We start from the raw sequence: 22,495 nt of genomic DNA on the forward strand, positions 1-22,495 counted from the left end.
TACGGGAGCCGCCACTCGCGGCATATCGCCGTTGACAGCGGCACGCTCAGTGCGCCTGCGGCATGCGCCGTAGACATCGGTGCCTGTGTTTCGGCAAATATCTCCTAAACTGTGTAGGTTTAGGAGATATTTCTTGGACCTACAGGGAAGCCTTAATCTAGGCTTACCTGTAGGTTAACGTGGTTTGTAAGGGTTTACAACTTTAAAATAATTAAATCTATATTCTACTTTTTAATAATTGAAGGCACACTATGGGGTTTTTTACTAAAGGAAAATCCACTTTGCACTGCAAGTGCTCTTGGAAGTAAAGTCGCTGTAGATCCGAGGGGGACATGCAAGAAAAAAATAAAAAAAATAAAAAAAAAAAACAGGATTTTAGCTTGCACATAATTGGACGATAAAATCAGCAGAGCTTCCACTCATTTCCGAGCTACCCCTTAGATTTAGAGCGACTGCACTTCCAAGTGTGCTTGCAGTGTAAAGTGGATTTGCCTTTTGTAAATAACCCCCAATGTGTTAAAGGAGCAGCATAACATCTCCTAGACTTCTCTATTATTTACATTAGACAGGTTTATTGCTCTGCAGGAGAGACACTCAGGGATCTGAGAGAACCGAAGCACAAAGAGCAGCCACACTCGCCCCTCCTCTCTGCTATCCATTCATAGAAGCCTTTGTATTTTGTGACGGTGCTCACATAATACCAAGGCTTCTGTGAATGGGCAGAAAGGGAGGGGTGGGCATAGCAGCTGCAGCGACTCGCCTGTTCAAGATGCAGAGCTCAGGAGATTCAGCATCCGGCTCCCAGAAATACATCGATAGCCATCTTCCGGGAGTACTATAAAGCTGTCAGATATAAATAATAGAGCTAATCCCAGGTGGTGTTAAGCACCTCGCTGGACTTAAAGCTGAACAGCTTTTGCTATACTATACATAGTTTGTTTGGGGCAGCTTGGCCCAAACAAACCAACCATGTCCCCCATTAACATGTGAGGCTGGTGGATGTGCAGTATAAATTGCATAGAGATGAGGCTACATACAGTACTACATTTTTGGGTGAAATCCGAGACTTCCTTTCTTGTACCCAGAACACAGAGATCGGCACTCAGCCATTAAAAAAAAAAAAGCAATGTATTCTACCAATGAATACAGAGGTTGTAACATCAGCCTGACTCTGCCAAACAAATAGACTCTGCCGTGTTCTGGGCATGAGACAGAAAGTCTCGGCTCCAACCCGGAACGCAGTGCTCTATGTTCTCAGCTACATACAGTTGCTACGGCACATCCAGCAGCCTTATGTTAGTGAGGAGCAGTTTGTTAGGGCCAAGCTGGCCCAAACTAATTTGTATCAAAAAGCTGTAGTTCAGCTTTAAAACATACATTTTACATGAAATGTATACACGCCTAAAAAAATATTAGCAACGGCTTCAATTAAGTGAACCCAAGGGACAAAAATTTATCTTTTCTACCATGCAATTTACTAGTTATCCTTTTTAACGCTTGGGGAGTATTCATAAATTAGTGAATGTGACGTTTGCTAAACATTCACTGGTGGTAGATCAATCACTATCATTTAGAACATGGACTAGGAAGATTAACCTGCAGCAATTGTTTGGTAAATGTGAGATTAAGTGCTTTATTAATTATATTGCTAAAGCATGCTTGGATCTGGTGCTATGACTATTTCAGTATTTTGATTGGCTGCATAATATCCTAATCCTGGAGTGCTGCAAAGCTCCGATTAGCTTCAAACTGGTATTGCTCTAAAGCTCTGACCAGTTGAGCATGTGTCCGAATCTGCAAGTCTCATACATTTGCTAAGATAAAACAGAAACTTACTGTTCTATTGGAGAATGTGGTTATCCTTTCACGAACTAAAAAGCATTAGTGGCTTAGTTTTTTTTTCCCCAAGCAATGAGACAACTGCAGTAGCTGCAAACATCAAACCATGTAGAAGCTCTCTACAGTTGGTTCTGTATTGTAAAACTACAATACGCATTGGTCAGGTCCAGGGACGATTTCACTTTCTGAAAGGCCACAAATTGGTCAAGTCCACTGACTGTTCGGTTCTAAAATAGACACAAGCTGGTCAAGTCACAAGACCATTATAAAAGTTACTGAACACTTTGATTGGCCACAAGCCATGTTGGCCAAGTCCAGTGATGATTTCATGCTTTCACTTTCACTGGTCACAAGTTGGTCAGGTCCAGTGATTATTTTTTATGTTCTGATTGGCCACAAGCTGGTCAAGTTCGATGATGGATTTATTTTTCTGAAAGGCCACAAATTGGTCAAGATCCAAAACCCTTATTGAGAAGGTACTGAAGACTTTGAATGGCCATAAGCCAAGTTGTTCAAGTCTAATGAGGATTTCATGCTTTGATTGGCCACAGGTTGGTCGTGTCTCGTGATGATTTTATTTTCTGAATGGTCAAAAGCCAAGTTGGTCATGTCCACTGATTATGTCACGTTTTGAATGGCCACAAGCCACGTTGTTAAAGTCCCAGTGATGATTTCATGCTTTGAATGGGCACAAGTTGGTCTGGTCCACTAATTAGATTACTTTCTGAATGGCCACAAGCAAAGTTTGTCAAGTCCAGTGATGATGTTTATGCTTTGATTGGCTACAAGTTGGTCAAGTCCCAATTCCCTTATTGAGATGTACTGAAGACTTTGAATGGCCATAAGCCAAGGTGGTCAAGTTCAGTGAGAATTCCCTGCTTTGACTGGTCACAAGTTGGTCAGGTCCACTGATTTTATAATGTTCTGAAGGGCCACAAGCCAAGTTGGTCAAGTCCATTAATGATTTCAACCTTTGATTGGCCACAAGTTGGTCATGCCAAGCGATTTCATGTTCTGAATGGCCACAAGCCAAAATTGGTCATGTCCACAGATTAGATCAGGGGTGGGCAACGTTGGCCCTCCAGCTGTTTTGAAACTACAAGTCCCATTAGATATTGCAAGACCCTAACAATCACAGGCATGACTCCTAGAGGCAGAGGCATGAATGGGATTTTTAGATTCACCACAGCTGGAGGTCCGAGGTCGCCTACCCCTGGATTAGATCATGCTTTGATTGGCCACAAGTTGGTCAGGTCCACTGATTAGATCACATTCTGAATGGCCACAAGCCAAGTTGGTTAGGTCCAGTGATGGATTCATGCTCTGATTAGCAACAAGTTGGTCAAGGCCACTGATTATTTTGTGTTCCGATTGGCCACAAGTTGGTCAAGTCCCATGACCATTATTAGAGGTACAGAACACTTTGAAATCAGGCAGAATCATGCGACTGTTCAATGCAAAGGAGACTAAAAGCAATGTAATTTAGTGCACTATGAGCACCTAGACTGCTTCCCAGTAAAACAGTTTAGCACAAGTACTGCATTTCTAACGATTTTCATTCTCTAGTCAAGATAGGAATCGCAAACACAGGTTGCAGTTTAGATGTGAATACTTTAAAAGGCACCTTGTTAAAAGCTTAACTGGATTTATGCCTTGGTCTTAGCAAAAAATATACTACCGTGCTCTGGGATCTCTGCTGTAATGGAGTATTTAAACAACCACAGAATAGGGCCAGGCCATCACACCGCCGTATTTTTTCCAGAGACAAAAAGGTATACTTCTACAGCAAAGAAACAGCATTGCACTCAGCAGTTTTAAGTCGTGTAAGTCATGGTTTAATGTTGTGCAATAGAAAGGTAAAGCTACACTGTAAAAGAGAAGAACAAGGTTTAAAAGTTACCATCGTTAAAGTTGAATACAAGCGGCATAAAAAGCCCAGGACCAAGCAGAGAAGTGCTCTGTATATAAAACTACAGACACCATCTGCATTACTTGTTTATTCTGTGAAATACCTATTCTAATAAAGATAAGCTGCGGTCCAAGTAGCTGTTCTCTGCCATTAAGAGGAAAAACTCTTGTAAAGGAGACACATTATCGGTATACTTCCATAAATGCGTGCTTGCTGTTTTTTGTTTTTTGATTTTTGATTTTCAGCTATCAGAATGCGCATGATGAATGCTGAACAGCCATCTCCGTGAAAGGAGCCGAAGGGAATAGATTTAGCTGTAAATCTAAAAACGCATTGACTGTAATAGCTACTACGTTGCCCGGACATGGCAGGATATTTTAGTATATTTAGATATTTTTGCCTGCTACAGGCAACAATTCTTATGGGAAGTTTGTTCGTTATAGCCAGTGTTAATTTGGTCGACTAAAATATTTTGGTCGACTAATTCAATACTATTTTAGTCAACTAAAATACTAAAACCAAAACAATTCAGATTACTAAAATACGACAAACTAAAATTGGCATTTTAGTCAAAAGACTATGAATAAAACTAAATTGAAAATTGACGTCAAAATTAACACAGCACTACCACATAGGAAAGGAATATGTAGCGAGCATCTACTAAGCTGCTGGAAAATAAATAAAAAGATTATTATAGAAATGATATTTTTTCTTAATATTGGCAATATGTAATAGGTAATATGTGCAATGGCATTACAGCCAATAGAGTTTACAGTTTTTGGGTAGTTTATATTTTCAAGTTGTACTTCTGCTCGTCAAAAAGCAATATTTTGTTAATTTATGAAACTTGGATTTATTTATAAAGACGTTCTATATCACAACAGCTAAACCTGTGTCTGTAGTGCATGCTCAAACCCTAATACCACAAATAACAGATTTTTACTCCAGGGAGTATAGAATGTTTGGCAATTCTAAAGAAATCAGGCCTTAAAGAGGAAGTAAACCCTGATGAGTTTACTTCCCCTTTCATTCCCTGCAAAGGTAAAGCATAATGGACTACTATGCATCGCATAGTAGTCCATTATGTGTCACTTACCTGACACAGGAGGCAGCGAAGTCACCGCTGTCCCCTGTAGTTCCAAACGTCCATCTTCTTGGTGGGTCTCGCTGCTCCGGCGCATGCGCACGGGAGCCGATACTCGCGGCATATCGCCGCGATCTGTGGCTTACCCAGTGCGCCTGCGCGCCGCTGTCTATGGCGCATGCGCCGTAGACAGCGGTGTCGGTCTTCAGGTAAATATCTCCTAAACCGTATAGGTTTAGGAGATATTTCTTGGACCTACAGGTAAGCCTAAATCTAGGCTTACCTGTAGGTCAAAGTGGTTTGTAAGGGTTTACAACCACTTTAAAATTTTACAGCTTCCTGCCTGACCAACATCGTTGACTGAGCGGTGATATCTGAATGATGTCTGCAGTTCCAGGCATCATTCAGATATCTCCTTTTAGAGCCAGTGATTCCCTTCTCCATAAAAACAATCATAGCGGCTGTTCAACTGCTTGATCGTTCTTATAGTCCCCTCCTGTGCTTCTCCCAGCTCGCCCCTGCCATCGGGGAACAAGAGAAGGAACCATCTGGTGGCCAATGTTGACCATAGAGATTTCCAGTGGGCCAGATGATCTCCGGAGTCTCTATGATTGTTCAGAGGCCGGGCACGATGTTATGACGTCATGCCCAGCCTCTGCATTTGAAAAAAAAAAAAAAAAAAAAAACTGCCGCCGCCTCGGTTGGGAAGCTTTTTTAATTGTATTTTTTATTTCAGGCTTCCCAGCCTAGAGGTGAGATCTTGGGGGGTTATTGACCCCTATTACAAGCGATGTTTATCAAAAGTGAAAAAAAAACAATATATATATATATATATATATATATATAAAGAATTAAAAACTAGAAAAATAAAAAATAAATAAAAATGTCCCCGTCCTTGCTCGCAGAAGTAAACACATACGTAAGTCGTTCCCACATATGTAAGTCGTTCCCACATATGTAAACTATGCAATAAAATTCTAGCACTAGACCAGTGATGGCGAACCTTGGCACCCCAGATGTTTTGGAACTACATTTCCCATGATGCTCATGCACTCTGCAGTTCAGGTGAGCATCATGGGAAATGTAGTTCCAAAACATCTGGGGTGCCAAGGTTCGCCATCACTGCACTAGACCTTCTCTGTAATGCAAAACAAAAAATTTAAATCATCACCTATGGAGATTTTTTAGTACCGAACTTTTGTGCCATTCCACGAGCATGTGCAATTTTGAAGCATAACATGTTAGGTATCCATTTACTCAGTGTAATCTCACCTTTCACATTATGCAAAAAATAAATAAAAAATAGGCTAACTTTATGGTTTTATTTTAATTAAAAAAACAAAATTTTAATGCATGAAATTTTTTCCCCCCAAAAAAACGCATTTGAAAAATTGCTGCACAAATACCGTGTGACATAAAAAGTTGCAACGACCGCCATTATATAGTATGAGCCACTTGGGCGCACAGCGCGGCGATTGGTAGTGCGGTATGTCCCTCTGACACACCGCATCACCATTCCTGGTAAAGAGCCTATGACGTAGGCTCTTTACCATGTGATCAGCTGTGTCCAATGACAGCTGGTCACATCATAAAACAGAATGGCTGATAATCAAAAGATAAAAAAAAAACAGTGGTGAGCAAATACCACCAAAAGAAAGCTCTATTTGTGGGCATTCATTTTCATTTGGATACAGTGTTACATGACTGCGCAATTGTCATTCAAAGTGTGACTGAAGGCTGAAAATTGGCCTGGAGAGAGAGAGGGAGGGAGAGAGGGAGAGAGAGAGGGAAAGAGGGAGGGAGGGAAAGAGGGAGGGAGGGAAAGAGGGAGGGAGGGAAAGAGGGAGGGAGGGAGAGAGGGAGGGAGAGAGAGAGGGAGGGAGAGAGGGAGGGAGAGAGGGAGGGAGAGAGGGAGGGAGGGAGAGAGGGAGGGAGGGAGAGAGGGAGGGAGAGAGGGAGAGAGAGAGGGAGAGAGGGAGGGAGAGAGGGAGAGAGAGAGGGAGAGAGGGAGAGAGGGAGAGAGGGAGGGAAAGAGGGAAAGAGGGAAAGAGGGAGGGAAAGAGGGAAAGAGGGAGGGAGAGAGGGAAAGAGGGAGGGAGAGAGGGAGGGAGGGAGAGAGGGAGGGAGGGAGAGAGGGAGGGAGGGAGGGAGGGAGAGAGGGAGGGAGAGAGGGAGGGAGAGAGGGAGAGAGGGGAAGAGAGAGATCAGAACATGTCAGTTTCATTGCAGTCTGTGTCCCCCTTCCCATTATCAATGAAACTGGCAGGGGTTTTAACCCTTTTTTGCCTTTAGTTCCATTTTAGCCGCTGTTATACTGCAGGTCGGCTCATTCCTGCGAATCACTGTAGCTGTACGTCTGTTCCTTTAATAGCTATAGCAGGCGCGCGCGTGCCCGATGTACGGCGGGGAAGCTGATGCGTGTTGCCACCTGCCGCCATGTCCGCCAGCCACCCGCGACTGCTCCACGGAGAGCCAGAATGGGGATCCATCAATGTAAACAAACAGATCCCAGTTCTGACAGGGGAGGAGAGAAAGATAGTCTGTTCCTAGTGATCAGGAACAGCGATCTCTCTCCTCCCCCAGTCAGTCCCATCCCCCCACAGTTAGAAACACCTCCCATGGAACACATTTAATCCCTTGATTGCCACTAGTGTTAACCCTTTCCCTGCCAGTGTCATATATAAAGTAATCAGTGCATTTTTATAGCACTGATCACAGAATACATGTCACTGGTGTCAAGAGTCCGATCTATCCGCCGCAATGCTGCAGTCCTGCTAAAAAACAAGACGAAAAAAAAAAAAAAAAAAAAATAATAAAAATGCCATAAATATATCCCATTAGTTTGTAGACGTCATAACTTTTGCCAAACCAATTGAAATCCCCTTATTGTGATTTTTTTTTTTTTTTTTTTTTTTACCAAACATATGTAGAAGAATACATATTGGGCTAAACGGATGAAGAAATGTGTTTAATTTTTTGGGGGGGGATATTTATTGTAGCAAAAAGAAAAAAATATTGTTTTTTCAAAATTGTCGGTCTTTGTTTATAGCGCAAACAATAAAAAAAATGCAGAGGTGATCAAATACCACCAAAAGAAAGAACTATTTATGGGGGGAAAAAAATGTTGTTTGTGTACAACGTAGCACAATTGTCAGTTAAAGTGATGCAGTGCCGTATCGCAAAAAAATGACCTGGTCATTAAGGGGGTAAATCTTCCTGGGGCTGAATTGGTTAAACTGAACAGTCATGGCTCGAATTTCATCAGATTGTTGCTGAATTAGCTAAAGTTCTATCCATAAGAGGCCCTTGTCCACACCACCCGACTAGACGATGGTAGAGTTTACATTCCACGTTTTGTCGATGGAGCCGTGCCTTCAACCAAGTCAGATGCATTCACTCTGCCGGGAATTCAGACACTCGCAGGTGATGGCTGTCAGAATACAATAACCAGCACTGTAGCTTTGTCCATTCATGCGGTTTAGCATGGATAGGAAAATTTAGGGATTCATTTCTTTCAGCTTGTGGGACTATAAGGAGAGAAATCCTAACAAGTTTGGCCAACCATTGAGCAGTTCTGCGTGCCGCATTTGCACCAGCCATCGGTGATTACAAGTGGTGTGAAGACAACGACACAGAAATTCATATTTGAACAATCCACTCATCACCATACATGGGAAGAAGACCAATACAGTGGAACCTTCGATTACGAGCATTATCCGTTCCAGGAGAACAGTAATCTAAAGTACTCACTTATCAAAGAAAGTTTCCCTATGGACGTCAATGGAAAAAAAGAAAATTTCTTTCTGCATTGACTTCTATTACATGTAATACCGCATGTGGCCAGAAGTGTGGGGGGGGGCGCCAGAGAACAAAGTTGCTCGTCTTTCAAAACTTTCATTAAAGAGGAGGTCCACCCTAAAGTGGAGCTTCTGCTCATTGGAACCCTCCCCCCCTCCTGCGCCACAATTGGCACCTTTCAGGGGGGAGGGGGGTGCAGGTACCTGTACAGTACAGGTAGCTGCACCCACTTCCGGTGTAGATTCTGCAGAAGCCATTTCCTGATTCCCATACCCAAGATGGCGGCGGCAGCACCCGAGAGACGATCGAGAGATCGGCTTCGGGTGCTACAGTATTTGTAGCTGCTGGCTTTTTAAAAAAAAAAAAAAAAAAAAAAGAACGGCGGACTCCCGCTTTAACTGCGTTACTCGTAAACCAAAGTTCCACTGTAAATGATTTAGAACAGAACACTCAGACTTACACAATTGTGCTCCTTCAAGTAGTTAGCAGCATTTTCCTCAGCGCTGCCTCCGATCTCCCCAATCAGAATGATACCTTCCGTCTTTGGATCATTCAAGAAGACTTCCAGACAGTCAATGAAGTTTGTACCGTTGAACGGATCTCCTCCAATTCCTTCAGAAGCAAAAAGTAAAATCATCAGGAAATGATTCCTCCCTTCTTATCAAAACAAAGTGGAGCAAAAAAAAGATTAGGGAAAACCATTGTATTCTGGTAACTGAATGGGGTTTAATACCTGTAATGATATTATAGGGATGCACCGATATAGCACTGATATAGCGGCCGAAAAATAGGGTTCTCTGTGTTTTGCCAAAAAATAAAAGATGCGAAAAAACTTGCACAATTTCGCTACAATTTTACAGTGTTATGGTGTATTTTTCGTGGGTCACGTGATTCAAAAGCCGCATCAAAAACAGCAACATGGTGCATTTTTTGAGTGTTCAATGCATTTCAAATCGGAAGGTGCGTTTTTTTTGCTTACCAAATATGCACCAAAAATGCAGCAAGCAGGATTTTTAAAACTGCAACAAAATCGCAACTGACTAGTGTGATGACATACAAAAAAAAATAAAAAAAATAAAAAAAATAAAGCAAGAAAAATGCATCCATTTAAATTTAACCACTTCAAGATCAAAAAACGTATGCATACAGTGCCTTGTGAAAGTATTCGGCCCCCTTGAACTTTTCAACCTTTTGCCACATTTCAGGCTTCAAACAAAGATATAAAATTTTAATTTTTTGTGAAGAATCACCAACAAGTGGGACACAATTGTGAAATGGAACAAAATCTATTGGATATTTTAAACTTTTTTAGCAAATAAAAAAACTGAAAAGTGGTGCGTGCAAAATTATTCGGCCCCTTTACTTTCAGTGCAGCAAACTCACTCCAGAAGTTCAGCGAGGATCTCTGAATGATCCAATGTTGTCCTAAATGACTGATGGTGATAAATAGAATCCACCTGTGTGTAATCAAGTCTCTGTATAAATGCACCTGCTCTGTGATAGTCTCAGGGTTCTGTTGAAAGCGCAGAGAGCATCATGAAGACCAAGGAACACACCAGGCAGGTCCGTAATACTGTTGTGGAGAAGTTTAAAGCTGGATTTGGATACAAAAACATTTCCCAAGCTTTAAACACCCCAAGGAGCACTGTGCAAGCGATCATTTTGAAATGGAAGGAGTATCAGACCACTGCAAATCTACCAAGACCTGGCCGTTCCTCTAAACTTTCAACTCAGACAAGGAGAAGACTGATCAGAGATGCAGCCAAGAGGCCCATGATCACTCTGGATGAACTGCAGAGAACTACAGCTGAGGTGGGAGAGTCTGTCCATAGGACAACAATCAGTCATACACTGCACAAATCTGGCCTTTATGGAAGAGTGGCAAGAAGAAAGCCATTTCTCAAAGATATCCATAAAAAGTCTCGTCTAAAGTTTGCCACAAGCCACCTGGGAGACACACCAAACATGTGGAAGAAGGTGCTCTGGTCCGATGAAACCAAAATCAAACTTTTTGCCCACAATGCAAAACGATATGTTTGGCGTAAAAGCAACACAGCTCATCACCCTCAACACACCATCCCCACTGTCAAACATGGTGGTGGCAGCATCATGGTTTGGGCCTGCTTTTCTTCAGCAGGGACAGGGAAGATGGTTAAAATTGAGGGGGAAGATGGATGCAGCCAAATACAGGACCATTCTGGATGAAAACCTGTTGGAGTCTGCAAAAGACCTGAAACTGGGACGGAGATTTATCTTCCAACAAGACAATGATCCCAAACATAGAGCAAAATCTACAAAGGAATGGTTCACAAATAAACGTATTCCAGGTGTTAGAATGGCCAAGTCAAAGTCCAGACCTGAATCCAATCGAGAATCTGTGGAAAGAGCTGAAAACTGCTGTTCACAAACGCTCTCCATCCCACCTCACTGAGCTCGAGCTGTTTTGCAAGGAAGAATGGGCAAGAATTTCAGTCTCTCAATGTGCAAAACTGATAGAGACATACCCCAAGCGACTTGCAGCTGTAACCGCAGCAAAAAGTGGCTCTACAAAGTATTAACGCAAGGGGGCCGAATAATTTTGCATGCCCCACTTTTCATTTTTTTTTATTAGTTAAAAAAGTTTCAAAAATCCAATAGATTTCGTTCCACTTCACAATTGTGTCCCACTTGTTGGTGATTCTTCACAAAAAATAAAAATTTTATATCTTTATGTTTGAAGTCTGAAATGTGGCAAAAGGTTGAAAAGTTCAAGGGGGCTGAATACTTTCGCAAGGCACTGTACATTATGGCTTTGAAGTGGTTTACCGGGGTTATGGCAGGAACCATCAGCCATAATCCCAGTATCTTTTTCTTCAGCCAGCGGCTGGCCGTCTCATGCGATCCGGTGTCATTTTACACTTGGGCGTTTTGAAATCGCGGAGGAATCGCAGCAAATGCCCAGGTGTGAATGCAGCCTCAAGGTTATGCGAAGCCTTGATCATATATGTAATTTGTTACACTTGGGCTCGATTCACATTAGTGCGCTGCAGGAAATCCTGCAAATTCACGTGCATTGCCCCTGAATCGCTGGCGGCTCACACGGCCCTCTGCAAACCGCTGCGGGTGTCAATACAAAATTAAAGTAAAGGGTTTTTCCCCTCAATGCATTTTATGCATTGAGGTGAAAAACCTCCTGTGATAGAGCCCCCCGCCCCCTTTTACTTACCTGAACCCGGTCTTCCCAGTGACAGGGACGAGCACACCAGCTCCAGCCAGTGTCTCGGGTTCTGATAGAGTGATATAGAGTGGATAGAGTGGATAGAATGACTGGATAGAGTGATAGCAGCGCAGCCATTGGCACCCACTGCTGTCAATCAAATCCAATGACGCAAGGGCTGGCGGTGGTGTGTTAATAGACACAGCAGCAGGACACAGGAGAGCATCCGCACTAATGCCCCCGTGGGAGAGCACTTCAACGGGGCACTCAGGAAGAGGAAGAGCCAGGAGCGCTACTGAGGGACCCCAAAAGAGGAGGATTGGGGCCACTCTGTGCAAAACCAACTACAGAGGAAGAGCCAGTATGTTTGTTTTTTGTTTTTTTTGTAAAGGAACCTTTAGATATCCTTTAACGAGGAAGTAATCTTCCCTTGATTGTATGTACCTATTAGGTAAGCTTATAAGAAGGCTTACCTATAGGTACATGCACTGTTTAGGAGACATTTACTGTATATGCCACTGATTACATCATCGGCGCATGTGCTCTGAGGGAACAGCCGCCCGTGCCGTTTCTTAGGAACCCTGTGCCATGACTGGCGGCTCACATAGCCGGAGCCTGTGGACCCACAAGAAAGATGGAAGCGGCCTCCAGCAGTGACAAGGGCTTTGTTTGCAGGCAAATTTAATATAATGTGCTAGCATGCAATGCATACTAGCACATTAATCCTTAACTTTTGCAGGTCAGATAAAAAAAAAATGAAAAAAAAAAATAAAACACGTACTTTACTTTCTGTAAGACACCCCCAGGGTCCTGCACGAGTTTGGCCCGAATGAAATGCAAATTCAGCCAGTTTGTTCACATCGCACAGACATTGCATGTGATCTGCCCAGCAATGCGATGTCTGGCATCGCACCAGTGTCAACCGGCCCTAAAACACATCCTGGTAAAAATCTGTGTTTGTTACTAAGGCCCCTTTCACACTGGGGCGGTCGCTGGCGGTAAAAAAACTGTGCTACTTTTAGCGTCGCTTTACCGTTGTTTTAGCGGTATTCGGCCACTAGTGGGCGGTCGTCCCACCCCGCTAGCAGCCAAGAAAGGGTTAAAACCACCGTAAAGTGCTGCAGAAGCAATGAGTAAATACACCGCTCCAAAGATGCGGCTAGCAGGACTTTTTTTTATCCGGGGCTTCCACACTGGAGTGAATGGAGCGGCTCTTTCAGGGAGCTTTGCAGGCGCTATTTTTAGCGCTGTATCGCCTGCAAAGTGCCCTCAGTGTGAAAGGAGTCTTACTGAAAAAGGCGGATGATAAACGGTCATGAATTATCTGGTGTTGAGGCTTTCTTGCTCCTTGTAAACGATGAAACAAAAAAAGAACAAAAACAAAGCCGTACCGATACACAGCGACTGCCCCAATCCAACCTGCGTCGTCTGATGCACAGCTTCATACGTCAGAGTTCCTGATCGTGACACGATACCTGCAGAAAAAAACACAGACCGGCTTCTTTTATCATGATGGAACAGGAGTGCCATGTTTATTTCAGCTGCATGGCAATGAAAGAAAACTGAACTGCACCAAAACATTAACATTTAAAGACAATCAACAAGGCAAATGCTTACAGGGAATGGTTTGTCAACACTATGGGAGAGCGATCGGCTTTACTCCAGGGCTGTGATTAGAAGCAATCTCCGCGGTGTTCCCGGATCTCACAATACTGTGACCTCCACCAGCCAGCTAGGCAGAAGCTTCAATTGTGTGGGAAGGAACTTTTATTTATTTTTTCTCCCCTACCATTACATAATTAGCGATATAATTTGCTGTGCATGTCTATTTTGTGCACAAAGCATTACAGCTAATTAAGGAACTGAAGGGGGGGGGGGAAGAGAAAAAAAAAAAAAGGCTGGAGTCCAATAGCACATCTGACTTAAGTGCAGACTAGTTCTCTATGCAGAGCTTTTCTTCTTATAGAATAGTTATGAGCCATTTGAGGAGGAGGTAATGATGTGCAGCTCATAGTCAAAGTACTTTACTCCCATCTAGTGGTAGGAAAGAGGAACTGAAAATAATGCAGGGACCTAGTCACACCTTTGCACTTACATGCAGCAAACCTGAAATGTGGAATGCATTTCTTCAATTGTGTATTTTTATAGTTCTGTTTAAACTTCCCCTGTCATATACTGAACTTAAAAAAAAAAAAAAGTTCAGGCTTTATATACTGTACAATAAAATAGAATAGTTTAAAGCAGTTGTAAAGGCTGGATTTTTTTGATTTTTTTCCCCCCAAATACAAAACATGTTATACTTACCTGCTCTGTGCAACAGTATTACACAGTGGCCCCGAACCTCCTCTTCTAGGTCCCTCCACCAGCACTCTTGGTGCGAGCTCAAAGGAAAGGAAGCTTCCCCTAGGCAGGCTCACTCCTGAGCTGGGCTATGTGCATATATTGACACACACATCCCAAGTGCTGTTGCAGACGGGCAAAGCACTGATATCGATACAGGACGACCTAAGTATGTATGAGGCTGGGGAACGAGGGGAAAGTTTTTATTTTGCCTTAACCACTTGACCTCTGAAAGATTTACCATGCCCCCCCCCCCCTCCCCAATATTCATGACCAGGCCATTTTTAGCGAAACGGCGTTACTTTGGCTGACAATTGCGCGATCATGCAACACTGTACCCAGATAAAATTACTACCATGTTTTCCCACACAAATAGGAGCTTTCTTTTGGTGGTATTTGAGCACCTTTGCGTTTGGGAGGAGTTACAGTTGTGCTCATAAGTTTACATACCCTGGCAGAATGTATTATTTCTTGGGCATTTTTTAGAGAATATGAATGAGAACAAAAAAAACTTTTCTGTCACTCATGGTTAGCGTTTGGCTGAAGCCATTTATTATCAATCAACTGTGTTTACTCTTTTTAAATCATGATAACAGAAACTACCCAAATGACCCTGATCACTAGTTTACATACCCTGGTGATTTTGGCCTGATAACATGCAAGGTGACACAAAGGGGTTTGAATGGCTATTAAAAAGGTAACCATCCTCACCTGTGATCTGTTTGCTTGCAGCGTGTGTGTGTGTGTAAGGTCAAAAATGCGACTTGACCTTAAACTATGGGGCACACCTGCCTATCAAGAGACTGAAGTAGAAGAACCCCATCAAAGTAGGGTGTAGCCATGCCTTCATACAGCCTATTGCGGTTGACCGACTTCCTAGTATGGATGACATGCTGCCTTTTCTTAACCAGTCAGGCTGTTAGAAACAGGCTCCTTAAAATTCAGGGGGTGCTGGCATCATGTAGACGTCACTTGTGGGCCTTACATCACCTTATCACCTGCTCCATATGATATAGTTTGTTCTTATAGTGGCTTACAATTACTAAAAAAAAAAAAAAAAAAAATATAGAGTCACTCTGGGAACTGTAGACTCCTGTAATTAAGAGCTTTTAAACTGCATTGCCCAGACAGATTGCCAGGAGGAGGGGAAAAAGCAACATTTTTCCAGGCTGTAGAGGAAACGACTTGCCATGAGGGAGACTGGAGAGTTCACATTGCTGTCCAGCGTGGACCACCATTGCTGCATAATGGCAGCCTGAGCAGAATCTGGAGCATGGAGTCCGGGGTTCAGACAGCCAGAGTCACCCGAGTGCAGAGCGTACTAATCGCTGTGTGTGACCGGATGGGGAGCTAAAATATTGCTGGGACTGATGAGCTGCTGCTGTGGGGATTTAGGCTTCATGTACATGGGACGTTTCTCAACCTCTCCTAAAACGCTGGAACATCACAGTTAGTAATCCATACTTTAAAAAAAAAATGTGTGTTTAGCAGCATTTACAAGCCAGTTTAGCCACGTTTGCGTTCAGGAGCTTTTACTAAAGATAACCTCAGGAGACCCTCCAAAATGATTATAAAGCACTAAAAACAAGTATTTATTAACTATTTCAGCCATTCTGTGAGAGAACAGTGTGAGTAGCAGCTGAAAAAGCAGTATGCTTGTAGCTGGCTGTTATTTTTTGGTTGGTTTGTTAATATGGATCCCATGATGAGAATGTGAGGAAATGTGTGAGGAAATGTGTGAGGAAATGTGTGAGGAAATGTGTGAGGAAATGTCCCTGATGTTGCTTCTGCTGAGGCTCCAAAGATGTAGAAAATTGCGTGAGAGGACCAGAGTTCATCGCTACTGGACACATCCATTGATGGCTCAACGCATGTCCACGGGATACTTTTCTAATATGTCTGTTCAGCTGCGTAATTACCCAGAGAAATTTTTTAATTTTACACGCATGTCAATTGCCACCTTTGACGTTCTCTTGGAAAAGGTTAGACCCCCCCATCTAGAAATGCAAACAGCCAGACATTAGGGTCTCAAGCTCAATGTGGGGGGTCATCAGGTAAAATTCTGAATGCCTGAAGGGTGAGTGAAATTCCTATTCAACTTCAGCGTCAAGTAATGAAAGTTGTGTATTGTACAGCAGAATTGGCTGATGAGGGGAATATCACATGGTACATCAAGCTTGAATACAGTGATAGAGTTTTTGGTGCGTTTTTAGCATTTTCAAGGCTCAAAAGAAATAAAATGTTTCCCTTTAAAAAAAACGCTACTAGACGAAAACGTGCCTAAACACTGGTAGCCGCGTTTGAAAAATGCACCTCTAAGACACAGCTTCTGAATGCATTTTTTTGGGTTCCAAAAAAAGCCTCTATACGCAACTGCCTAGAAACGACCCCGTGTGCATGTACTGATAAGATAACTGAAGAGAGTTCAGGAGTAGTTGAAAAAAAAAATGCCCAACTGTTCCTAAACGGCCATTTACCAGCAGCAGTGTACATGAGGCCTTACTATCTGCTGCTACAGAGACATGGCCTTTTAGGAACTGACCATACAGCCATCTAATAATCCTATTGCTGCCAGCAGGCTTGATTGGGACTATTCTCATGTGCACCAACACTACAACTGAGCACCACTGCTAGCCAGCTGAAAAGTTAGGACTAAAGACTGTCCTATCACAGCTCCTACACAAAGACCATCACCTATTGCTTATGCTAAAAAAGGTACCTCTCAGGGGACATTGCATTATATCCTACCTGTATGTTTTTAAACAAAGGAAGGAAAAAAAGGATTTGCCAATCAAAAAGGTGGTGGTGCCTTAAGGGCGCATTCATAATTGAGGTGGGGGTGGGTGGTAAAACCCCTATGGTTCTGCCATGCTATCACTGCCATGTAACCGCTACCCCTTTAGCAAATACCAGACTATGTTTTTTGTTTTTGATTGATAGATGACTTTTTTTAATGGGGGGGTTTGGTTAAAGTGATTGTGGGCTCATTTTTAAGGGTAAACAAATGAAGGTAAATGTGACCAAAATTCTAATGTATGGTCTTTTTAAAGAAAAAAAAAGAAAAATAAAGGAAAAAAAAAGTAAAGTGGCTTGGTAATGGAGTATAGAAGCTGGTATACGTGGTTACGAAGCAAAAAGTAGCATTGTTTGGTTGAAAAGAAAAAGTAAATAAAAATACAAGATTCGCCAAAAAATAAAGTTTTTTCCCCCTTTTATGATTTTGTATCCCATTACTCTGAGCTAAACATATTCTGCTAGGACATTTTACAAAACCTTTTCATTTACTCGGTTCCAAATTTAAGGAAAGGTATAGACTGCCATTAAACTTGGGCTTTATGAGTGCACAAAAAAATATATCTACAAAATGTAATTGAATTCCTATTTGATTTTTCAATTTTCAGTTTATGGGTACTATTCTGAGCACAGGGATGTGTTGAATACTAATAATCCCCTCGGCCACACTCGCACTTTACTTTTCATGCAGGTATAAAAGCCGTGAGAAAAAGACAAAGCGGCACTAGAACAAAACCTCATTATCATGTCCCTGAACTAAAATGCTTTTGTCAAGGGCTCTTCTCAGTCACTTCCATTATTATATTGATATCTGGAATTATTTTCAATGAAAAAAAAGTACACAAGATAAAGATCATTGCAAAAAAAAAAAAAAAAAAAAAAAGGCTCACCAGCGCTGCAGGTTTAAACAAAAAAAAAATGAAAAAAATAAATAAATAATAAGTTAACCACTTCCGGACGCACCATGTATATACAAAATGGCAAATTTATCGTTAAATAGTTGCCATAACCCCAGGTTTTTTTGGGGGTTTTTTTTTTACACATTGGGTGATCCCCTTTCACATAAAAGTGGTCCCAGTGGCGGATTTGCCACAGGATCACTTTTATAGGCAGCATGAGAGGTGCCCCCCTCCCTCCCGCCGCTTGCGGGTCGTTTCTGCCAATTACCAGAGAGATAAGCTGTGGTGGAAATGATCCAATCCAGTGGTGTGATGGGCAGGAAGTCAAGTGAGGGCAAGATGGGCCCCCCACCCCCCCCACACACTTGACTATGACCTTGGAGGAGATCTGAGGTCTTTTTGACACCAGATCTCTCAATAAAAAGAGGACCTGTCCTGCTTATTTCTATTACAAGAAATGTTTATTTGGTGCACCATTTTTCACATTATATGAAAAAAAAATTGGGCTAACTTTATGGTTTTCTTCATATTTTTTATGAAAAAAAAAATTGCGTTTAGAAGACCTCTGCGCAAATACGGTGTGACAAAGTATTGCAACAATCTCCATTTTATGCTCTAGGGCAGTGATGGCGAACCTTGGCACTCCAGATGTTTTGGAACTACATTTCCCATGATGCTTAACCACACTGCAGAGTCCTTGAGCATCATGGGAAATGTAGTTCCAAAACATCAGGGGTGCCAAGGTTCGCCATCACTGCTCTAGGGTCTCTGCTAATTATATACACACACACACACGCAGACATATATTTTACATTTTGGTTAAATTAAAGGGGAGTTATAAGCCCCGACATTTATTTTTATTTTTTTTTGCCATCTGTGTAGCATTAGGAATAATCCCCTTCCTGTCCCAGAGCCAAAACAGGAAGTGAGACATTTCTTGTCACTAGGGTTATCTGAGCTAGTGTCCCCATTTTAGATTTTCTCACACTTTCACTCTTGGTGATGATGGTCACCAGAAACAGAGGGAGTGAATCTCCCTAACGGACACGTAACACCTGAAAGGTGTTCTAATCCCTCTCCACTTCAAAATTGCCCAATCACATCAATGGCTGTCACAGTAGTCACATGATCAAGGAGCGCACAGCGAGCGCACTCTCAGCACAGAAACCTCAACTGTCCATAGATGAACATTTGCGGTATGTAGGTAGGTATTAAATTGCCGACTAGCTGAAGGCATCATCCTGGTACAATTTTCTCGAACCGACTGATCATAGAACCAACCGGATTGGCTTTGTTTGGCTCTATGATATATTAACCCAGAAGTGATGTCCTTAAATCACTTTGTTTAGCTGGAAGTAAACGCCATTTTTAAAATGAGAAGCATTTGATCACACCAGCCTTGGTGCGATAGAGATATATTTTTATTTTTTTGCAAAGACCCTAGAGCAGTGATGGCGAACCTTTGCACCCCAGATGTTTTGGAACTACATTTTCCATGATGCTCAACTACACTGCAGAGTGCATGAGCATCATGGGAAATGTAGTTCCAAAACATCTGGGGTGTCAAAGTTCGCCATCACTGCCCCAGAGAATAATAGGACGATCGTTGCAATTTGTTAAGTCACACAATATTTGTGAAGAAATTTTGAAAAAAAAATTTTTGGGGAAAAATTATCCCTTATACTTGAATTTAGTGCACTAAAACACAATATTTAACCCAATTTTTTTGTAAAGTATAAAAAGATGAAGTTATACCGACTTAATAGATACCCAACGTGTCATACTTTAAAAAAAATTGCGCACACTCGTGGAATGGCGGCAAACTTTGGTTCTTAAAAATATGCATAGGCAGCACTTTAACCACTTCAACCTGGAACTGACAATTGCGGTCATGCGACGTTGTACCGACGCAAAATTGACATCTTTTTTTTCCCCACGGAGATTTCTTTTGGTTGTATTTGATCACCTCTGCGGTTTTTATTTTTTGCACTATAAACCAAAAAGAAGGAGCAACAATTTTACTTTTGCTATAATAAAATATCCCCCAAAAATATATTATATAATGTAGGCCAATATGTATTCTTCTACATATTTTTGGTAAAAATCGCAATAAGCGTATATTCATTGGTTTGTGCAAAAGTTATAGTGTCTACAAAATGGGGGATAGATTTAAGGCATTTTTATCGGGACTGCAACATTATAGTGGACACATTGGAGACTTTTGACACCATTTTGGGACCATTGTTATTTATACAGCGATCAGTGCTATAAAAATGCAATACTTGCTGTGTAAATGACACAGGCAGTGAAGGGGTTAACCACTAGGGGCCGATGAAGGGGTTAAGTGTGTCCTAGGGAGTAATTCCAACTGTGTGTGTGGGGTGTGGGGGGGGGGGGGGTCTTCAAGTAAAATGACAGCGATCACCGCTCCCGATGAGCGGTGATCTCGGTCATGACATAAGCAGAAAGGGCAAAAGCCTTGTTTACATAGGCACTACCCCGTTCTGAGGCTCCGGGATACCGGCGAACATAGCGTTAGTCAGTCCCATGGGCACGGTCGCGCTGTATGTACGCGCACCTGCCATCCCCAGCTTTTAAGGGGGATGTACAGGTATGCCCATTTGCCCCCCGCTGCCATTGTGCTGACGTATATCGGTGTGCAGTGGTCGGTAAGTGGTTAATCAGCATGCAGGTGAACATCCCAGATCTAAATCAAAAAAGTCTCACCCCCCTAGAATAAGGAGGTGTGAACAGAGTGATACTGTGTTTGAAAATCTCGCCATCCCAATTGGGATATGGAGATATAAGTGAAGTGCGTCTCCTGCAGGCAGAGCAGCCCAACCCCGTACATTTTTGCCATTGAGAGAACTGTGGCTTTTTTCACTGGGCCTCCCAAACCCGGGATGTTCCAGGAGCATAAAATGAACTTCATCTGTGTACCAGTAACCATTGATATTCAAATTTCTATACACGTCGTGCAATTTCTTTGATGTCCAATACCTATTCTTTTTAGTATACTTTTTCTGTGACATTTTTGTAACCAAATTTTTTTTTTTTCTTTTAGGCAATAAAGGAAGAAGTTTATTCTTCATGCACCCCTTCAAGAGCCTTTTATACCAGTCATACCAAACATACCATCCAATACTCGCTCGTGTCTCTCACCTCCTCTCTACGTTTATATTGGGGCTTTCAAACATATGTTCACCGTGTTAGAAATTATTTTCATATTCAATTCTCCCCCCCCCCCCCCCCCCAAAAGAACCATGTAAACCAATATAAAACACAAAGAAAAAAAAAAAAAAACAAACATACTCCTTGAAAAGGTGTAGTATTGCACATTGTTCCCTCTATACTAAATACGAAACCCCCAACTTCCCAATATTCAAAATTGGTGATGTGCCATGTCTTGAAATCAATCATGCTGCCGGTGAGACTTCCAATTCCTATCCTCAGGGTAAAGCATTCCAGTTCTTCTATAGTCTCCCCTTATGGGTTGCCAACCACCCCGCGACGCCCTCAGGAGTATTAAACAAAGTCTCCCCTAAGGTGGTTACCCACAAAAGCCGAAAAGGGGTTAAATCCTTCTGCAAAACGCAGCTGCACTTTGACGACGGTATCACGGCACTGCCCCATTGTTTTCAATGCGCAGGAGCATTGGAGGAGCGGTGTATTCACCACTCCTACACCGCTGCAAAGAAGCTGCTGGCAGGACTTTTGTGATGCCCTGCCAGTGCAGCGCCCCAGTGTGAAAGCACTCGGGCTTTCACACTGGGTTTGCAGCTCAGCCTTTTTTTCAGGCTCTATTTCTAGCACTGTAGCGCCTGAAAAACGCCTCAGTGTGAAAAGGGTCTTAAGCTGGTCAGACGATTCATTCAAAGAGAGTCTTACAGGGGTTAATTGCTTGCGAAACTTCCTTTAGTGACAGTTCTGCTTCTATTAGTCCACCCACCCCCAGATGGTGATTTTGGAGTATCCTTAAAGCGGGTTTCCAACCTAAAGTGGAACTTCCGCTCATTGGAACCCTCCCCCCCCCTCCGGTGTCACAGTTGGCAACTTTCAGGGGGGAGGGGAGTGCAGATACCTGTCCAAGATGGTATTTGCACCCACTTCCGGGCATAGACTCCCACGGGAGTCTATGCCTCTTCCTGTCCCACCGCGCTGTCTGATGGGACACACACGGGTCCCAGAGAGCGCGGACCATTCCTAGTGTGCTGCGTGACTCATGCATGCGCAGTAGGGAACCGGGAAGTGAAGCCGCAGCACTTCACTTCCCGATCCCCTCACCTAGAACGGCAGCGGCCGCCGACATCGCTGGACCCTGGGACAGGTGAGTGTCAATTTATTAAAAAAAGTCAGCAGCTGCAGTATTTGTAGCTGCTGGCTTTTAATAATTTTTTTTCCAGGAAATCCCTCTTTAAACTTCTCCCCCTGCGGATTTCCCTCCTGGATTATTCACTTCCATTGCTGCTGCTATTTGGCTATGCCCTTGGCTTTTTCTCACAGCAGAAGCCCCAGACTGCAGTTTAGAATGTGCTTGCAGATTCTGCTGGCCTCCTTTTGGGAGGTCTGGCCCGGGGTATGTGCAAAACTCTCCAGTGTAGCAACTGCCCGACTACCCTTTGTAATTTGCTGTGACT

General features: G+C 42.7%; 1 protein-coding gene across 1 annotated transcript in view; it reads right to left on the bottom strand.

Annotated features, from left to right (window-relative positions):
- Nucleotides 1-22,495, bottom strand: part of SUCLG1 (succinate-CoA ligase GDP/ADP-forming subunit alpha) — an 83,780-nt gene that overhangs the window by 19,064 nt on the left and 42,221 nt on the right. The window contains exons 6-7 of the mRNA XM_077478020.1: nt 13,218-13,301; nt 9,091-9,242 (exon numbers count right to left, since the gene is read on the bottom strand). Of these exons, the coding sequence (XP_077334146.1) occupies nt 9,091-9,242; nt 13,218-13,301 (236 nt within the window). The remainder of the gene's footprint in view (nt 1-9,090; nt 9,243-13,217; nt 13,302-22,495) is intronic.

The sequence above is a fragment of the Lithobates pipiens genome, unplaced genomic scaffold (assembly GCF_037356315.1).
Source record: "Lithobates pipiens isolate NorthernLeopardFrog02 unplaced genomic scaffold, aLitPip1_a1.2 Scaffold_13, whole genome shotgun sequence".
Taxonomy (NCBI): domain Eukaryota; kingdom Metazoa; phylum Chordata; class Amphibia; order Anura; family Ranidae; genus Lithobates; species Lithobates pipiens.